General features: G+C 58.4%; 1 protein-coding gene across 1 annotated transcript; it reads left to right on the top strand.

The window, feature by feature from the left end:
• Window positions 1-957: 957 nt before the first annotated feature.
• LOC309450095 (myosin-6) lies at window positions 958-17,499 on the top strand (the record flags this gene model as incomplete). The annotated part of the gene is made up of 40 exons (XM_082072758.1): window positions 958-1,040; window positions 1,131-1,214; window positions 1,305-1,497; window positions 2,677-2,820; window positions 3,226-3,382; window positions 3,567-3,594; window positions 3,689-3,797; window positions 3,874-3,966; window positions 4,068-4,131; window positions 4,359-4,457; window positions 4,617-4,720; window positions 5,110-5,248; window positions 5,355-5,623; window positions 5,955-6,125; window positions 6,271-6,580; window positions 6,661-6,734; window positions 6,858-6,945; window positions 7,026-7,143; window positions 7,230-7,353; window positions 7,622-7,758; window positions 7,845-7,971; window positions 8,204-8,332; window positions 8,420-8,662; window positions 8,859-9,035; window positions 9,128-9,273; window positions 9,356-9,446; window positions 9,648-10,037; window positions 10,127-10,253; window positions 10,349-10,467; window positions 11,458-11,654; window positions 12,257-12,440; window positions 12,516-12,681; window positions 12,764-12,888; window positions 12,970-13,278; window positions 13,358-13,561; window positions 14,510-14,635; window positions 14,738-15,013; window positions 16,336-16,431; window positions 16,954-17,088; window positions 17,184-17,499. 40 exons carry the CDS (start codon window positions 958-960, stop codon window positions 17,202-17,204), a joined length of 5,976 nt encoding a protein of 1,991 aa, XP_081928884.1. The 3' UTR covers window positions 17,205-17,499.
• Window positions 17,500-18,548: the final 1,049 nt, after the last annotated feature.

The raw sequence follows: 18,548 nt of genomic DNA, 5'->3' as shown, positions 1-18,548 counted from the left end.
GCTATGGGCTCCCTGTGTCGCTTTGGGGTCCAGGCTGCACTATAGGCGTCTGCACTGCTATAGGGCGCCCTGCATGGCTATAGGGCTCTGTGCACGGCTATAGGGTCCCTGTGGGGGGTGGTGCGTGGCTATAGGGGTATCTATGTCTCGCTATAGGTGCCCATGGGTCTGGGGCTCTGCTATAGGGCCCCCAGGGCTATAGGTCCTGGTGCAGCATCTATAGCTCTGCAGGTCCCGGTGCAGGGTCTGTAGGTCCCGGTGCACGGTCTATAGGTGTCTGTATGTCCAGGTCCGTGTCAGATGGCAGAGGGAGCATTGGGCTATAGGTCTATAGGTGTCTCTATATGATGTCTCTATAGGATGTCGGAGGCAGCATTAGGAGCAGCTGCCCTGTCTCTATGGGTCTCTATGGGTGTCTGTGGGTGTCTGTGGGTGTCTATGGGTGTCTATGGGTGTCAATGGGTCTCCATGGGTGTCCATGGGTGTCCATGGGTGTCCATGGGTGTCTATGGGTGTCTATGGGTCTCTATGTGTCTCTGTGTGTCTCTATGGGTCTCTATGGGTGTCCATGGGTGTCTATGGGTGTCTATGGTCTCTGTGGGTCTCTGTGGGTGTCTATGGGTCTCTATGGGTGTCTATGGTCTCTGTGGGTCTCTGTGGGTGTCTATGGGTCTCTATGGGTGTCTATGGTCTCTATGGGTGTCTGTTTTTTCTCTATGGGTGTCTATGGGTGTCTATGGGTCTCTGTGGGTGTCTATGTGTCTCTATGGGTCTCTATGGGTGTCTATGGGTGTCTATTTTTTCTCTATGGGTCTCTATGGGTGTCTATGGGTGTCTATGGGTGTCTATCTGTCTATGGGTGTCTATGGGTGTCTGTGGGTCTCTATGGGTCTCTATGTGTGTCTATGGGTGTCTGTGGGTCTCTATGTGTCTCTATGGTCTCTGTGTGTCCATAGGATGTCGGAGGCAGCGCTGGGCGCCGCAGCCCCGTTCCTGCGCCCGGGGGAGCGCGAGCGCTTGGTGCAGGGCTGTGGGTCTCTGTGGGTGTCTGTGGGTCTCTATGGGTGTCTGTGGGTCTCTATGGGTCTCTATGGTCTCTATGGGTCTCTATGGTCTCTGTGTGTCCATAGGATGTCGGAGGCAGCGCTGGGCGCCGCAGCCCCGTTCCTGCGCCCGGGGGAGCGCGAGCGCTTGGTGCAGGGCTGTGGGTCTCTGTGGGTGTCTGTGGGTCTCTATGGGTGTCTGTGGGTCTCTATGGGTCTCTATGGTCTCTATGGGTCTCTATGGTCTCTGTGTGTCCATAGGATGTCGGAGGCAGCGCTGGGTGCCGCAGCCCCGTTCCTGCGCCCGGGGGAGCGCGAGCGCTTGGCCGCGCAGACTCGGCCCTTCGACCCCCGCACCGAGTGCTTCGTGCCCCACCCCCGCATGGAGTTCGTGCGCGGGCGCGTGCGGGGGCGGGACCAGGGTCACGTGACCGTGGAGACCGAGCTGGGGGAGGTGGGGGAGGGGCTGGTGGGGGTGGGGCTGGTGGGGAGGGTGGGGGAGGGGTTAATGGGAGAGGGGTTAATGGGGGAGGGGCTGATGGGGAGGGGCTGGCATTAATGGAGGAGGGGTCAATGGGGAGGAGGGCGGGGCTAATGGGGGAGGAGCTGGTGGGGGAGGGGGGTTAATGGGGGAGTGGTTAATAGGGGATGGAGCAATGGGGAGGGGGTGGGGTTAATGGGGGGGTTAATGGGGAGAGGGAGGGGCTAATGATGGTGTGGGATGGGAGGGGGTAATGGGGGGAGGGGTTGGTGGGGAGGGGTTGATGGGGAGGGGCCAAGGGGGGAGGGGTTGGTGGGGAGGAGGTTGATGGGGAGGGGTTATGGGGGGAGGGGCTAAGGGGGGAGGGGGAGGTTGACGGTTTGCGGGTGGAAGGGGGTGATGGAGGAACCATCAGGTGCCCCCGAAATCCATGGTGGGACCTCCCAACCCAGCAGGGACACACCCACACCCATAGAGGACCCCTCCGACCAATCAGGGCACCCCAAACCCATTGGAGATCCCTCAACCCCTGAGAGATCCCTCAACCCAACCCACTGGAGATCCCCCAACCCATTGGAGACCCCCCAACCCACTGGAGAACCCCCAACCAACCATGGGAGATTCCCCAGCCCATTAGAGGACCCTCAACCCATGAGAGATCCCCCAACCCAGCCCATTGGAGATCCCCCAACCCATGAGACCCCCCAACCAACCATGGGAGATCCCCCAACCCATTGGAGAACCCTCAACCCATGAGGGGCCCCCAACCCAACCCATTGGAGATCCCCCAACCCAACCCACTGGAGATCCCCCAACCCACTGGAGATCCCCAACCCAACCATGGGAGATCCCCCAACCCAACCCATTGGAGATCCCCCAACCCAACCCACTGGAGATCCCCTAAACCACTGGAGATCCCCCAACCCAACCATGGGAGATCCCCCAACCCATTGGAGATCCCCCAACCCAACCCACTGGAGATCCCCCAACCCAACCCACTGGAGATCCCCCAACCTACTGGAGATCCCCCAACCCAACCATGGGAGATCCCCCGCCTGTAGAGGGCGCCCTGCCCCCAGCCCACCCCCACCACACATGGGAGGTCCCCCCACCCTGGGGTGCCCCCAACTGTCCCCTGCTGTCCCTCTGCAGACGGTGACGGTGAAGGAGGCCGATGTCCACCAGCAGAACCCACCCAAGTTCGACAAGATTGAGGACATGGCCATGCTGACCTTCCTGCATGAGCCCGCTGTCCTCTACAACCTCAAGGAGCGCTACGCCTCCTGGATGATCTATGTGAGCCTTCCCACCAGCCCCTGGGGCGGACGGGAGGTGGGCGGGCTCTGCCCCACAGCCTATGGGGCGGCTGGAAGCTGATGGCGCTGCCCTGGAGCTCTTGAGGGTCACTAGATGTGGATGGACCTCCAGAAGGGTCTATGGGGCACCTAGAACCTGGGTGGGTTCTCCATGGATTTTGGGGCACCTAGAACCTGGTGGCCCTTCCCCAGCACTGTTGGGCCACCCAGACCCAAGATGTCCCATCCCTGGACCCTGTGAGGCCACCAAAGCCCAACATGTCCCATCCCTGGACCCCTTCGATCACCCAGACCCAACATGTCCCATCCCTGGACCCTTTGGGCCACCCACACTCTCCTGGTGAGGCAGGACGTCCTGGTTCTGACCCACCTGCCCCTCGTCCAGACCTACTCAGGGCTCTTCTGCGTGACCGTCAACCCCTACAAGTGGTTGCCCGTCTACAACGCCGAGGTGGTGGCCGCCTACCGGGGCAAGAAGCGGAGTGAAGCTCCGCCCCACATCTTCTCCGTCTCCGACAACGCTTACCAGAACATGCTGACGGGTAGGGACCTGCTGGGACCCAGATCCCACCCCAAAAATGGGTCCTGACCTACCTAGAGGACAGAGCATCCCATCCAAGATCCCAAACGTCTCCTCCAACGTCATCCCTCCTCACCTGGAGGAGGGTGAACCCCAAGATCGCAAACATCTCCCCCAATGTCATCCCATCTCTCTCCTCCCGGCAGACCGTGAGAACCAGTCCATCCTCATCACGTAAGTCCCTGTCCCCCAGGGCCCTGCCCCACACCAGTGGGGTGGGATGGAGAAGCCACCATGATGTTCTCCATCATCTCCTGGTTGTCCCCAGCGGAGAATCCGGGGCGGGGAAGACGGTCAACACCAAGAGGGTCATCCAGTACTTCGCCAGCATCGCCGCCATTGGGGACCGCAAGAAGGAGGTGGCCAACAGCAGCAAGGTGAGGCCTCAGGCCACACCCCCTCAGTGGTGACCTTCCTCCAATGGTGGCCACACGCATTGTCCCACCCTCTCAGGGCACCCTGGAGGACCAGATCATCCAGGCCAACCCCGCCTTGGAGGCCTTTGGCAACGCCAAGACCGTGCGCAATGACAACTCCTCCCGATTCGTGAGTGGAGGGGGCGGGGCCTGTGGGGCAGGTGTGTGGGGCGGGGCCTGCTGGGGCTCCACCCCCCCCCCCGCCTCCACCTCCGGCCACTGCTCTCCTAGGGGAAATTCATCCGGATCCATTTTGGGGCCACGGGGAAGTTGGCGTCGGCCGACATCGAGACCTGTGAGTGGACTGAGGGTCCATCAGATGACGTCTGATTGTCCATCATCCATCCACCCACCTGTCTGTCCATCTGTCTGTCCAGCTGTCCGTCCCTCCATCTCCTCATCCCACCATCCATCCAACCCCCCTTCTCCATCTTTTGGTGTCTCCACCTCCTCATCTCTCCGTTTCTCCACCCATCTCCTTACCCCACCCTTGACCCACCTTGTCTCCATCGCCACCCCCAGACCTCCTGGAGAAGTCACGCGTCATCTTCCAGCTCAAGGCTGAGAGGAACTACCACATCTTCTACCAGATCCTCTCCAACAAGAAGCCGGAGCTGCTGGGTGAGTTGGGCAGAGTTAACCCTGTGGTTGCTGTTGGGTCTTCTCCTTCCTCTCCTTCTCTGCTTGTCCCCTACTTGGGGTGATTTGGGGCCAATTTGGGGCTGTTTGGCTGCTGGAAACGCTCAGTTTTTGTCTCCATCCTCGGCCACCACGGTCCAGAGATGCTTCTCATCACCAACAACCCCTACGACTACAGCTACGTCTCCCAAGGAGAGGTGACTGTGGCCTCCATCGACGACTCAGAAGAGCTGTTGGCAACCGATGTGAGCAGTGGGGCAGGCAGGGGGACATCTCGTGGCCAAGGACAAGGAGGAGCCGTGGGTGGAGAGGGGGGACGATAGAAGATGGATGGATGGATGAGTCCATGGGTGGATGAGTCCTCTGAAGGACGGGGGGATCCATGGATAGATGAGCCCATGGATGGATGGATGAGCTCATGGATGGGTGGATGGATAAGTCCATGGGTGGATGAGAGTCCTCAGCTGGACAGTGCTCTGATGGATGGATGAATCCATGGGTAGATGAGTCCATGCATGGATGGACAGGCTGGGCAGAGGGACACACATGGTGACCAGCAGCTGGCTGTGCCCTCAGCTCCGTGGTGGGGATGGCAAGGTCCTCTCTAACCATGCCCCACCCCCTTGTCCCCCAGAGCGCTTTCGATGTCCTGGGCTTCACCGCTGAGGAGAAGACCGGCGTCTACAAGCTGACAGGTGCCATCATGCATTTCGGCAACATGAAGTTCAAGCAGAAGCAACGGGAGGAGCAGGCGGAGCCGGACGGCACCGAAGGTGGGGGCAGAGATGGGGGGGACACTGCTTTGGGTGCCACCGATCTCTCCCCAAGCAGGTGGTGAGGTGGGACCTGACCACGTGTCTTCCTCCCCGTGCTCCGCAGATGCCGACAAGTCAGCCTACTTGATGGGGCTGAACTCAGCCGATCTCCTCAAGGGGCTGTGTCACCCCCGCGTGAAGGTGGGCAACGAGTACGTCACCAAGGGGCAGAATGTCCAGCAGGTCTACTACTCCATCGGGGCCTTGGCCAAGGCTGTCTACGAAAAGATGTTCAATTGGATGGTGGTGAGGATCAACAACTCGCTGGACACCAAGCAGCCACGTCAGTACTTCATCGGCGTCCTGGACATCGCTGGATTTGAGATCTTTGATGTAAGGCCTGTGGGGGCCACTGGGTGGTTGCATTGGTCCTCCCGGGGGTTGAGTTGAGCCAGCCGGGTGCTGAGTGAACCTCCTTAAGCTTCACGTTAACCTTTGGTGGAAAGTTGTCCTCTTTGGGCATCGTGTTGACCCCATTGAGTGTCCAGTTGACCCTGTTGGTTCCATTGGGCATTATGTTGACCCCACTGGGTGTTGACTTGATTCCATTGATCCAACATTGGGCTTAACACTGACCTTATTCAGTTCAGTTGACCCCAGCGGGTGCTGAGTTGACCCCACTGGGCATTGCCTTGACCCTGCTGTCCGTCCTCTCCCTCCCCAGTTCAACAGTTTCGAGCAGCTCTGCATCAACTTCACCAACGAGAAGCTGCAGCAGTTCTTCAACCATCACATGTTCGTGCTGGAGCAGGAGGAGTACAAGAAGGAGGGCATCGAGTGGGAGTTCATTGACTTCGGCATGGACCTCCAGGCCTGCATTGACCTCATTGAGAAGGTACCACCTCCTGCCGGGTCTGCTGGGCGCTGCGGGGGCTCCTGGAGGAGGATCCTCCCAGCTGGTGCTTCCCAGGGACCTGGAAGGCGGCCAGTTGGGTGGTACTTGGTGTCCTCCATGGCCAACAAGGTCTTCTCCTCCCCAGCCCATGGGGATCATGTCTATCCTGGAGGAGGAGTGCATGTTCCCCAAGGCCTCAGACATGACCTTCAAGGCCAAGCTCTATGACAACCACCTGGGCAAGTCAGCCAACTTTGGGAAGCCACGCAACGTCAAGGGGAAGACAGAGGCCCACTTCTCCCTCACCCACTATGCCGGCACGGTGGACTACAACATCATTGGGTGGCTGGAGAAGAACAAGGACCCCCTCAATGAGACAGTGGTGGGGCTCTACCAGAAGTCGGCCCTCAAGCTGTTGGCCAACCTCTTCTCCAACTACGCTGGGGCAGATGCCGGTGGGTGGATGGATGGACGGAGAAGACATTTTCCCACAAGAGTCTTGTCCCCTGTCTCACCCCACCCCTCTTGTCCCCAGGCGGCGATGGAGGGAAGGGGAAAGGAGCCAAGAAGAAAGGTTCCTCCTTCCAGACCGTCTCTGCCCTGCACCGGGTAAGGGACCCACACAGGAGACCTGCCGTGGGGCAAAGGGAGGACAACCCCCCATGTGGAGGTTTGACCACCCAGCCCCATTGCTGCCTTCCCATTGGTCAGCCTCTCCTGTCTCCTCCCCAGGAGAACCTTAACAAGCTGATGGCCAACCTCAAGACCACCCACCCCCACTTCGTCCGCTGCCTCGTTCCCAACGAGCGGAAGGAGCCGGGTGAGAAGAGCCGGGGGGACAGAGCGGTGGGTTGTGGGTGTGGCTTGGGGCTGACCCCACCCCTTTCACCCACCCCCCAGGTGTGATGGACAACCCCTTGGTGATGCACCAGCTCCGCTGCAACGGGGTGCTGGAGGGGATCCGCATCTGCCGCAAGGGCTTCCCCAACCGCATCCTCTACGGGGACTTCCGCCAGCGGTAGGGAGGGAGGAGGAGACGTGGGGAGGGGGCGAACAGTCCCACCAGGGCTGACTTTGGGGTGTCCTGTCCTCTCCCATTGCCAGGTACCGCATCCTGAACCCCACGGCCATCCCCGAGGGACAGTTCATCGACAGCCGCAAAGGCGCCGAGAAGCTCCTGGGGTCCCTTGACATTGACCACAACCAGTACAAGTTTGGGCACACCAAGGTGAGGTCTCTGTTCCTTGTGGCCCCACCATGCACCCCATGGTCCCACGGTCCAGGAGGTCTTGTTGACCCTACGGTCACACCGTCCAGGAGGACTTGTGGACCTCATGGTCCCACTGTGCATCTGCCCATCGACTGCCCCATCCATCCTTCCATACCTGCCAACCCGTCAGTCCCTCCATCTGTCCGCTGATCCTTCTGCCCAACCCTTCCCCAGCCAACCCATCTTCTTGCCCATCTCCTCCTCACCCACCCCCTTCCTCCACCAGGTCTTCTTCAAGGCCGGGCTGCTGGGGCTGCTGGAGGAGATGCGGGATGAGCGTCTCTCCCGCATCATCACCCGCATCCAGGCTCAGGCCCGGGGGCAGCTCATGCGCATCGAGTTCAAGAAGATCCTGGAGCGCCGGTGAGAGGGGGGGTGTCCCCTCAGGAGCGGGACCTCCGGCGGGCCACCAGATCCACGGGGTGGCAACATCTGTGTCCCCATCACAGGGACGCGCTCCTGGTGATCCAGTGGAACATCAGAGCCTTCATGGGCGTGAAGAACTGGCCTTGGATGAAGCTCTACTTCAAGATCAAGCCCTTGTTGAAGAGTGCTGAGACGGAGAAGGAGATGCAGGTGATGAAGAGGACGGGACGAGGGGCGGGTGGGTTGGGACAACCAATGACACATGTTGGGTGGAGTTGATGGATGGGGGGTTGGACATTGTTGTTGGTCTCCTCGGGCACTGGTGCAGACCATGAAGGAGGAGTTTGGGCGGGTGGGTTGGGACAACCAATGACACGTGTTGGGTGGGGTTGACGGATGGGGGGATTGACATTGTTGTTGGTCTCCTTGGGCACTGGTGCAGACCATGAAGGAGGAGTTTGGGCGGCTGAAGGAGGCCCTGGAGAAGTCCGAGTCCCGGCGGAAGGAGCTGGAGGAGAAGATGGTCTCCATGCTGCAGGAGAAGAATGACCTTCAGCTCCAAGTGCAGGCCGTGAGTGAGATCTTCCCCAAACCCACGTAAAGGAGGTAACAGCCACCCCCACCGGGGGGCCCTACTTCACCCAGCACCCTAACACAGGAGCAGGACAACCTCAATGATGCTGAGGAGCGCTGCGACCAGCTGATCAAAAACAAGATCCAGCTGGAGGCCAAGGTGAAGGAGCTGACGGAGCGGCTGGAGGATGAGGAGGAGATGAACGCTGAGCTCACAGCCAAGAAGAGGAAGCTGGAGGATGAGTGCTCAGAGCTCAAGAAGGACATCGATGACTTGGAGCTGACTCTGGCCAAGGTGGAGAAGGAGAAACACGCCACTGAGAACAAGGTAAGGGTGGGGAGAGGCCTCCTACTCGAGATGAGGAGACCAAAGGTTGGTTGAGCCCAAACCAACTATATCAAGAAGACCCAAGGCCTTTTGAGTTCTGCGTTGAAGTGGCCTCACTGGCCATGGCCAACAAGAATCTCACCCAGCTCTGCTCTACCTCTGGCACCGAGCTGGAGGCCTGATGGTCATCCTGCAGGTCAAGAACCTCACGGAGGAGATGGCCGGGCTGGACGAGACCATCGCCAAACTGACGAAGGAGAAGAAGGCCCTTCAAGAAGCTCATCAGCAAGCGCTGGATGACCTGCAGGCCGAGGAAGACAAGGTCAACACCTTGACAAAAGCCAAAGTCAAACTGGAACAGCAAGTGGATGACGTGAGTGTGGGACAGTCCCAATAGCGAGGAACTTCGTGGGGCAGAGATGATGAAAACCTGAGGTTTCTCCCCATTTCTGTGTTTCCACACAGCTCGAAGGGTCCCTAGAACAGGAGAAGAAGATCCGGATGGACCTGGAGCGGGCCAAGAGGAAACTGGAAGGTGACTTGAAGCTGACCCAGGAGAACATCATGGATTTGGAGAATGACAAGCAGCAGCTGGAGGAGAAGCTCAAGAAGTGAGGCTGGGCCTCCTGCCCCATCCCAAGCCAGCCGAGGGGTGCAGGCGGGGACCTCAGCGCTCTCCACCTTCCTCTGTAGGAAAGACTTCGAGATCCACCTGCAGAACAGCAAGATCGAGGACGAGCAGGCGCTGGCCCTGCAGCTCCAGAAGAAGCTGAAAGAGCTTCAGGTGAGGGATGCGCTCTGCACCTGGTGGGGCTGCGCTGGAGCATCTCCGGCTGGTTGGGTTGAGTTGAGCGGGTGAGCTGGGCAGAGCCAACCCAGGCGATTGGGTTGTTGGGTTGTCTGTTGGGTCAGGTTGGTCGGGTTGGTCGGTTGTTGGGTCGGCTGTTGGACCAACCCAACAGCCACCCCTGTCCCTGTCCCGCAGGCACGGATCGAGGAGCTGGAGGAGGAGCTGGAGGCAGAGCGGACGGGCAGGGCCAAGGTGGAGAAGCTGCGCTCGGAGCTGTCGCGGGAGCTGGAGGAGATCAGCGAGCGGCTGGAGGAGGCGGGAGGAGCCACCTCGGTGCAGATCGAGCTCAACAAGAAGCGGGAGGCCGAGTTCCAGAAGATGCGGCGGGACCTGGAGGAGGCCACGCTGCAGCACGAGGCCACGGCTGCCGCGCTGCGCAAGAAGCACGCGGACAGCGTGGCCGAGCTCGGCGAGCAGCTCGACAACCTGCAGCGCGTCAAGCAGAAGCTGGAGAAGGAGAAGAGCGAGCTCAAGCTGGAGCTGGACGACCTCAGCTCCAACATGGAGCAGCTGATCAAGGCCAAGGTAGGGAGAGGCCAAGGCAGACATCTCGCCTCCACCGTGGCCACCGGCCTCTTGTGTCATCGTTCCCCTTCATCTTTTGCGGCTCCAAGGTGGGCATGGAGAAGGTCTCCCGCACCATGGAGGACCAGATGGCCGAGCACCGGGCTAAGCTGGAAGAGACCCAAAGAGTCCTCAACGACACCAGCACTCAACGGGCCAAACTCCAGACCGAGAATGGTGGGAGCCCCAAACCCCCAGCATTCCCCATCTTCACCCCCACCCTACCTGTCCACCCCCTGTCCCACCCCTCAAGACCTTCCGTACCTCTGCAGGAGAGCTGTCCCGCCAGCTGGAGGAGAAGGAGGCGCTCATCTCCCAGCTCACCAGGGGCAAGCAGTCGTACACCCAGCAGATGGAGGACCTGAAAAGGCAGCTGGAGGAGGAGATGAAGGTGAGGTTCATGGGGTGGCTAAGACCACTGTGGTCTGGAGTTCTCCAGGAGGGCCACAGCACATGGTCTCCTTCGCCCTCATGTTGGTGGCACCAAAAAGGTGTCAAGTTCAGACTGGTTGGATTGGGTGGTTCCAGCTAAGGGTGGTTCCAGCTAAGGGTGGTTCCATCTAAAGGTGGTTCCATCTAAAGGTGATTCCATCTAAAGGTGGTTCCAGCTAAGGGTGATTCCATCTAAAGGTGGTTCCAGCTAAGGGTGATTCCATCTAAAGGTGGTTCCAGCTAAGGGTGATTCCATCTAAAGGTGGTTCCAGCTAAGGGTGGTTCCATCTGAAGGTGGTTCCATCTGAAGGTGGTTCCATCTAAAGGTGGTTCCATCTAAGGGTGGTTCCATCTAAAGGTGGTTCCAGCTAAGGGTGGTTCCATCCAAAGGTGGTTCCCTCTAAAGGTGGTTCCCTCTAAGGGTGGTTCCAGCTAAGGGTGGTTCCCTCTAAAGGTGCTTCCATCTAAGGGTGGTTCCCTCTAAGGGTGGTTCCCTCTAAGGGTGGTTCCCTCTAAGGGTGGTTCCAGCTAAGGGTGGTTCCCTCTAAAGGTGCTTCCATCTAAGGGTGGTTCCATCTAAAGGTGGTTCCATCTAAGGGTGATTCCATCTACAGGTGGTTCCAGCTAAGGGTGGTTCTAGCTAAGGGTGGTTCCCTCTAAAGGTGCTTGAGTTGGGCTGTGTTGGTCTGGCAATGGGTGGGTTGGGCTGAGCAGGTTGATTGGGAGGTGCTTGGGCTGGTCTATAGGTGCCTGAGTGGGGCTGGCCCAGGTGAAGTCAGACTGGCTCAGCCTAAAGATGGTTGGGTGTGTCGAGAGGCGTTGAGGTTGGGTTGGGACGGTCTAGAGAAAGTTGGGCTGAGAAACATCACCACGTACTGAGTTGGAAGACCTCAGGCTAGCTCAAGGTGACATGGACCCAATGGTCTGACCTTCTCCTTGCCCCTTCCAGGCCAAGAATGCGCTGGCCCATGCCCTCCAGTCGGCCCGGCATGACTGCGACCTGCTGCGGGAGCAGTATGAGGAGGAGACGGAGGCCAAGGCCGAGCTCCAGCGCTCGCTCTCCAAGGCCAACTCCGAGGTGGCGCAGTGGAGGACCAAGTACGAGACGGACGCCATCCAGCGCACCGAGGAGCTGGAGGAGGCCAAGTGAGTCATCTCCTCATGGGTGCTGAGGTTCTCCCATGGGTGGTGGAACCCGCTTGACCTCGCTAGTCACTACCTCCCCTCTTCCCTCAAGCAACCACCACGCGGGATGTTGGGTTTTTTCATGCTTGGTAGATCTAGAGCCCAAGTTGGGGACCTAGAACCTGTGTTGAGCAACCTAGACCATCCATGACCCTCATAAGTCATTGGGGGGAAGGACGAATGTGTCCCTAAGGTGGGAACACCGTGAGATCATCCAAGTGTTCAGGCCACCCTGAAGGACACTTGCAGGAGAAGGTCACTGTCCTGCCCAAGGGCAACCTTGATGGGGTTTGGGATTGGAGAACCCCTTGAACCTTGAAGTGTGGACCTATGAGGAGACCCCTCCACCCCATGGGCAATCCCATGTGCTGGGGCAGCTGCTGTGGGGAAGGGGATAGTGGAGACGCCACAACTGTAGAAGGATCTGGAGAAGGCTGAGGGACATGGAGATGGTAGAGGAGCAACAGCAGCGTCTTGGCAACCTCAGGGTGGAAGAAGGTCCAGTTGGCCCATTTGGTCCATGGGTCACCACAAGCAGGTGTCTTGGTTGTCCCCTCGGGCAGGAAGAAGCTGGCCCAGCGGCTGCAGGAGGCAGAGGAGGTGGTGGAGGCGGTCAATGCCAAGTGCTCCTCCCTGGAGAAGACCAAGCACCGGCTGCAGAACGAGATTGAGGACCTGATGGCGGACGTGGAGCGGTCGAACGCAGCCGCTGCTGCCTTGGACAAGAAACAGAGGAACTTTGACAAGGTGGGAGCACACAGTGGTGGGACTGGCAGGAGATGGGGACACATGATGACAGGGTGACCACTTGCTTGGCCCCAGATTGTGGCGGAGTGGAAGCAGAAGTTCGAGGAGTCACAGACGGAGCTGGAGGCCTCGCAGAAGGAGGCCAGGTCCCTCAGCACCGAACTCTTCAAGCTGAAGAACGCCTATGAGGAGTCGCTTGAGCACCTGGAGACCTTCAAGAGGGAGAACAAGAACCTCCAAGGTGAGACCATGGGCCTCCCCCCTGTCCACTTGCTTGTCCTCCACCACCTTCCACATGGTCTGACGGGATCTCACCTGGGCAGAGGAGATTTCGGACCTCACGGAGCAGCTGGGTGCCAGCCACAAGACCATCCATGAGCTGGAGAAGGTCCGGAAGCAGCTGGATGCCGAGAAGCTGGAGCTCCAAGCTGCTCTGGAGGAGGCTGAGGTGAGCCAAGCCACGTCCCCATGCACCCCCACGTTCTCCTGGTCTCCCCAGTCCTCAGTGTCCCCTGTGTCCCCATCCCAGGCCTCTCTGGAGCACGAGGAGGGGAAGATCTTGAGGGCCCAGCTGGAGTTCAACCAGGTCAAAGCAGACTACGAGCGCAAGCTGGCCGAGAAGGACGAGGAGATGGAGCAGGCCAAGCGCAACCACCTGCGGGTGGTGGACTCCCTGCAGACCTCCCTGGACGCCGAGACCCGGAGCCGCAATGAAGCCCTGAGGCTGAAGAAGAAGATGGAGGGTGATCTCAACGAGATGGAGATCCAGCTCGGCCATGCCAACCGCATGGCGGCGGAGGCCCAGTCGCACCTGAAGGGAGCCCAGACTCACCTCAAGGTGATGGAGACCCGCCTCTATGAGGTCCTCCCAGCCCCGCGGACCTGCTGGCTGAGGTCCATCCCCGTTGTCCCGCCAGGACACCCAACTGCAGCTGGATGACGTGGTCCGGGCCAACGAGGACCTGAAGGAGAACATCGCCATCGTGGAGAGGAGGAACAACCTCCTGCAGTCGGAGCTGGAGGAGCTGCGGGCCGTGGTGGAGCAAACGGAGAGGGCCCGCAAGTTGGCTGAGCAGGAGCTGATCGAGGCCAGCGAGAGGGTCCAGCTTCTCCACTCCCAGGTGAGGACACCCTGGTGAAGAATTCTCCCTTGTATCACCTAGAAGGTCACAGAATCCCAGAATGTCAGGGGCTGGAAGGGACCTGTAAAGCTCATCCAGTGCAATCCCCCCATGGAGCAGGAACACCCAGATGAGGTTACACAGGAAGGTGTCCAGGCGGGTTGGAATGTCTGCACAGAAGGAGACTCCACAACCCCCTGGGCAGCCTGGGCCAGGCTATGGCACCCTCACCGGGAACAAGTTTCTTATATTTAAGTGGAACCTTCTGTGTTCCAGTTTGCACCCACTGCCCCTTGTCCTATCACTGGTTGTCACCGCGAAGAGCCTGGCTCCATCCTCCTGACACTCCCCCTTTAGATATCTGTAAACATGGATGAGTCCCCCCTCAGTCTCCTCTTGTCCAGCTCCAGAGCCCCAGCTCCCTCAGCCTTTCCTCACCCGGGAGATGCTCCACTCCCTTCAGCATCTTTGTTGCCCTGCGCTGGACTCTCTCCAGCAGTTCCCTGTCCTGCTGGAACTGAGGGGCCACAACTGGACACAAGATTCCAGGTGTGGTCTCCCCAGGGCAGAGCAGAGGGGCAGGAGAACCTCTCTGACCTACTGACCACCCCCTTCTAACCCACCCCAGGTCCCATTGGCTTCCTGGCCACAAGGGCCCAGTGCTGGCTCATGGTCACCCTGCTGTCCCCAGGACCCCCAGGTCCCTTTCCCCTACGCTGCCCTCTGAACCCCAAACCCCTGCGCTGGAGAATGGCCCGGCTGTGAGCGTCCTTCAGAAACCCCACATCCCAGTCCCACCTTTGCTCTGCCAAGCCCCTGAGATACCTCCTGGCCCAAATCCCCTTCAAGAGCTGCCACTCCCCAGTGACAACCCAGCCACTGAGTCCCCCACAACACAGCTCCTGTCTCCAGATGGACCCCTGTGATGCCTGTGGGCTTCTCTTCCAGAACACCAGTCTCATCAACCAAAAGAAGAAGATGGAGGCGGACATCTCCCAGTTGCAGACGGAGGTGGAAGAGGCCATCCAGGAGTGCAGGAACGCTGAGGAGAAGGCCAAGAAAGCCATCACTGATGTGAGTGCTGTGGTGGAACCAATATCTAGGACACCTTCCACCATAGTGCGATGGAGAACATACCTTGGACCTTCTTCTCTGGTTGCTTCTCCCCTGGGGCAGGCAGCCATGATGGCAGAGGAGCTCAAGAAGGAACAGGACACCAGCGCTCACCTGGAACGGATGAAGAAGAACATGGAGCAGACCATCAAAGACCTGCAGCTCCGGCTGGATGAGGCGGAGCAGTTGGCCCTCAAGGGGGGCAAGAAGCAGCTGCAGAAGCTGGAGACCCGCGTGAGGGAGCTGGAGAACGAGCTGGAGGCTGAGCAGAAGCGCAACGCTGAGAGCGTCAAGGGCCTCCGCAAGTCTGAGCGGCGGGTCAAGGAGCTCAGCTACCAGGTGGAGCCACTGCAGCCCATCCCTCCTCCATCCAGGCCCGTGGCGTGACCTAAAACATGGCGGAGCTGGTGGCCAGAGGGACAGGGACGACCTAGAATGTCACCCACTGCCCTGTGTCCATGTAGATAGGACATGGTTGATCTGGTGGCTGTAGGAACAGGGGTGACCCTGGTGGCCACAGGGGCAAGGATGGCCTAGAACATCACCTGCTTGCCCTGTGTCCATGTATATAGAACACGGTTGACCTGGTGGCCACAGGGACATGGTTGACCCAGAATATTGACATGTGGTTGGAGGGACACAGGGGACCCAGAAGGTTGACCTGGTGGCCACAGGGACATGGTTGACTCAGAACATTGACCTGGTGGCTGCAAGGATGTGGATGACCCAGAAGGTTGACCTGGTGGCCACAGGGACATGGTTGACCCAGAACATCACCTGCTTCCCCTGTGTCCATGTAGATAGAACACGGTTGACCTGATGGCCACAGGGACATGGTTGACCCAGAATATTGATCTGTGGTTGGAGGGACACAGGAGACCCAGAAGGTTGACCTGGTGGCCACAGGGAGATGATTGACCCAGAATATTGACCTGTGGTTGCAGGGACACAGGAGACCCAGAAGTTTAATCTGGTCGCCACAGGGACATAGTTGACTCAGAACACTGACCTGGTGGCTGTAAGGATGTGGGTGACCCAGAAGGTTGACCTGGTGGCCAGAGGGACATGGGTGACCCAGAATGTTGACCTGGTGGCCACAGGAACGTGGCAACCCAGAGCTGGTGGCCACCACTGAGCTGGTGGCCGTAGGGACGTGGCTGACACAGAACATCAGCTGTTTCATAGAATGCTTCATAGAATGTCCCGAGTTGGAAGGGACTCACAAGGATCGAGTCCAACTCCTGTCCCTGCACAGGACACCCCACAGTTCACACCGTGTGTCTGAGGACGTTGTCCAGTCTCATCTTGAACACTGTCAGGTTGGGGCTGTGACACCTCCCTGGGGAGCCTGTTCAGTGTCCAGCACCTCTGGGTGAAGAACCTTTTCCTCATGTCCAACCTAAACATCCCCTGGCACATCTTCCTGCCATATGTTGCCTCCATACCTGTACAGGAACAATACACAAGACCTCACCCATTGCTGTAGGGTGACCTAAAACACAATTGACCCAGTGGCCACAGGGTCATGGAGAAGGTAGAGCACAGCTCAGCCGCTGCCCAGGAGGTGTCCAGGCAGGGAAACTGAGGCATGACAAGTGCATCAAGCCTGGGAGAGGTGGTGGTTTGGGGTCAATCTTCAGCCCTGTCTCTCCTCCCCACAGACGGAGGAGGACAAGAAGAACCTGCTGCGGCTGCAGGACCTGGTGGACAAGCTGCAGATGAAAGTCAAGGCCTACAAGCGTCAGGCAGAGGAGGCGGTGGGTGCCCAGAGCTGGGGGGGTGGAGGAGGGAAAGGGATGGACGCATGGATGATGGGACAGAAGGACGGGAGGTGGGTTAGATGGACCAATAAGGATGGATGGATAGTTTTTGAGCAGATGGTTGGATGGATGGAAGGTGAGATGGGTGGTTGAGTAGGTGGTTGGATAGATGAATGTTGGTTGGGTGGCTGAGCAGATAGAAGGTTTGTTGGAGGGTTGAGCAGAAGGTTGGATGGGTGGAAGGTGAGATGGGTGGTTGAGTAGGTGGTTGGATAGATGAATGTTGGTTGGGTGGCTGAGTAGACAGGTTTGTTGGAGGGTTGAGCAGATGGTTGGATGGGTGGAAGGTGAGATGGGTGGTTGAGTAGGTGGTTGGATAGATGAATGTTGGTTGGGTGGCTGAGTAGACAGGTTTGTTGGAGGGTTGAGCAGATGGTTGGGTGGATGGAAGGTGGGCGGATGGTGGAACAGGTGGGTGGGTGGCAGCTCCACTGACACCCATCACACCCCACCGCCCAGGAGGAACAGGCCAACACCAACCTGGCCAAGTTCCGCAAAGCTCAACACGAGCTGGACGAGGCGGAGGAACGTGCCGACATGGCTGAGTCCCAGGTCAACAAGCTGCGGGCCAAGAGCCGCGACATCGGGGCCAAGGTGGGACCTTCCCCCACCCCACGGCTGCCCCACGGCTGCCCCACAGCTGCCACACAATGACCCCCTCACCTTCCTTGTCTTCTCTCCCACCCCAGAAGCTTCATGATGAGGAATGACCCCACCACCATGAATGAGCCCAGCACCACCACGAATGACCCCAGCACCACCCTCCCCCATCCAAGATGGGGGCTTAGCAATGTAGAAGTAGTTAATTGAGTAATTAACAAGGACTGGAGGGACCCAGGCGCCCGGGAGTGGTGGAGGGACACAATGTCTTCTTGTCCACCTCCCAAAAATCCCATGACCATAGAGAAACACCAGAGTCAGGCATGGCCATGGTAACCAGGAGATAGTGGGGTCCCAGGTCCAAAGGGCAGCACCCGGGACTCCGGAGGACACGACTTTCTGCTCATTTCTCTATGGAGTTTATGTCAAATGGGAGCCTGGATCCACACGAGGTCTGTGGGAGAAGGAAAACCAGGTAGGACACAAAGAACACTAATAGCACAGGTATAAAACAAACCAAAACCAAAGGCACTATGGAAAAATAAAGACATGTATGAAGAAAAGTTAGTCCTGGCTTTTCCTGGGAAACCCCAGTGGGGTAACAGGCACCTTGAAAATCTGAAATATCACATATTCACACAGTTTACATGAGAAATTTCCTGGTTCCTCGTGCACCATGAACACAAAACACCCAGAAGTTCAACAGGCACTAACCATAGAGACCCATAGGGACTCATAGGGACCATAGAGACCCATGGAGAACATAGAGACCCATAGGGTCATAGACACTCGAAGAGACCATAGAGACCCATAGAGACCATAGAGACCCACTAACTACAAGAAGCCCAAGTTCCCTGAGGTAGGACTGTGAGCAGCAGAGCTGGAGGATCTGGGGGTTTCGCAGAAGAACTGGCCCAGGTCATTGCCCTTGCACAGGGGCACTGAAAATGTAGTTAATTGAGTAATTAACAAGGACTGGAGGGACCCAGGCATCTGGGAGCGGTGGAGGGACACAATGTGCACGTCATGCTGCCATGAGCAGCAGAGCAGTGAGAAACCCAGTGGCCCAGGCAGCTGCTGCCATGGGGACACGAGCTCTGCTGCCCAGGGGTTTGCAGATGGCAACGGAGCGTTTGTAGGACACGATGGTGAGGAGACAATACTCTGCTGCTACCAAGGTCAATGAAAAGAGCTGTGCAGCTGTCGAGGGTTTAGACTGCGGGGTGACAATAAAACCCTGGCAGGTGTATTGTTAACCCCCTCTCCCCTACACTTCCCCCTTTTGCCCCTCCCTCTCCCCCCTTCCCACTCAGGACAGGCGATCGGGAGGGACAGAAGGACAGAGAGAAGAGAGTTGGACAAATTAACAATGTTTTACTAATGCTACTAATAAGAATAGAGAAAATAATACAAAATATACAAAACCAATCTTGAAAGTCTCAGCAACTGCAGAG

Source organism: Streptopelia decaocto (assembly GCF_964273445.1).
Source record: "Streptopelia decaocto genome assembly, chromosome: 25".
Taxonomy (NCBI): Eukaryota; Metazoa; Chordata; class Aves; order Columbiformes; family Columbidae; genus Streptopelia; species Streptopelia decaocto.
Note: the sequence above shows the minus strand (reverse complement) of the source record. Positions and strands in the feature narration are given on the sequence as shown.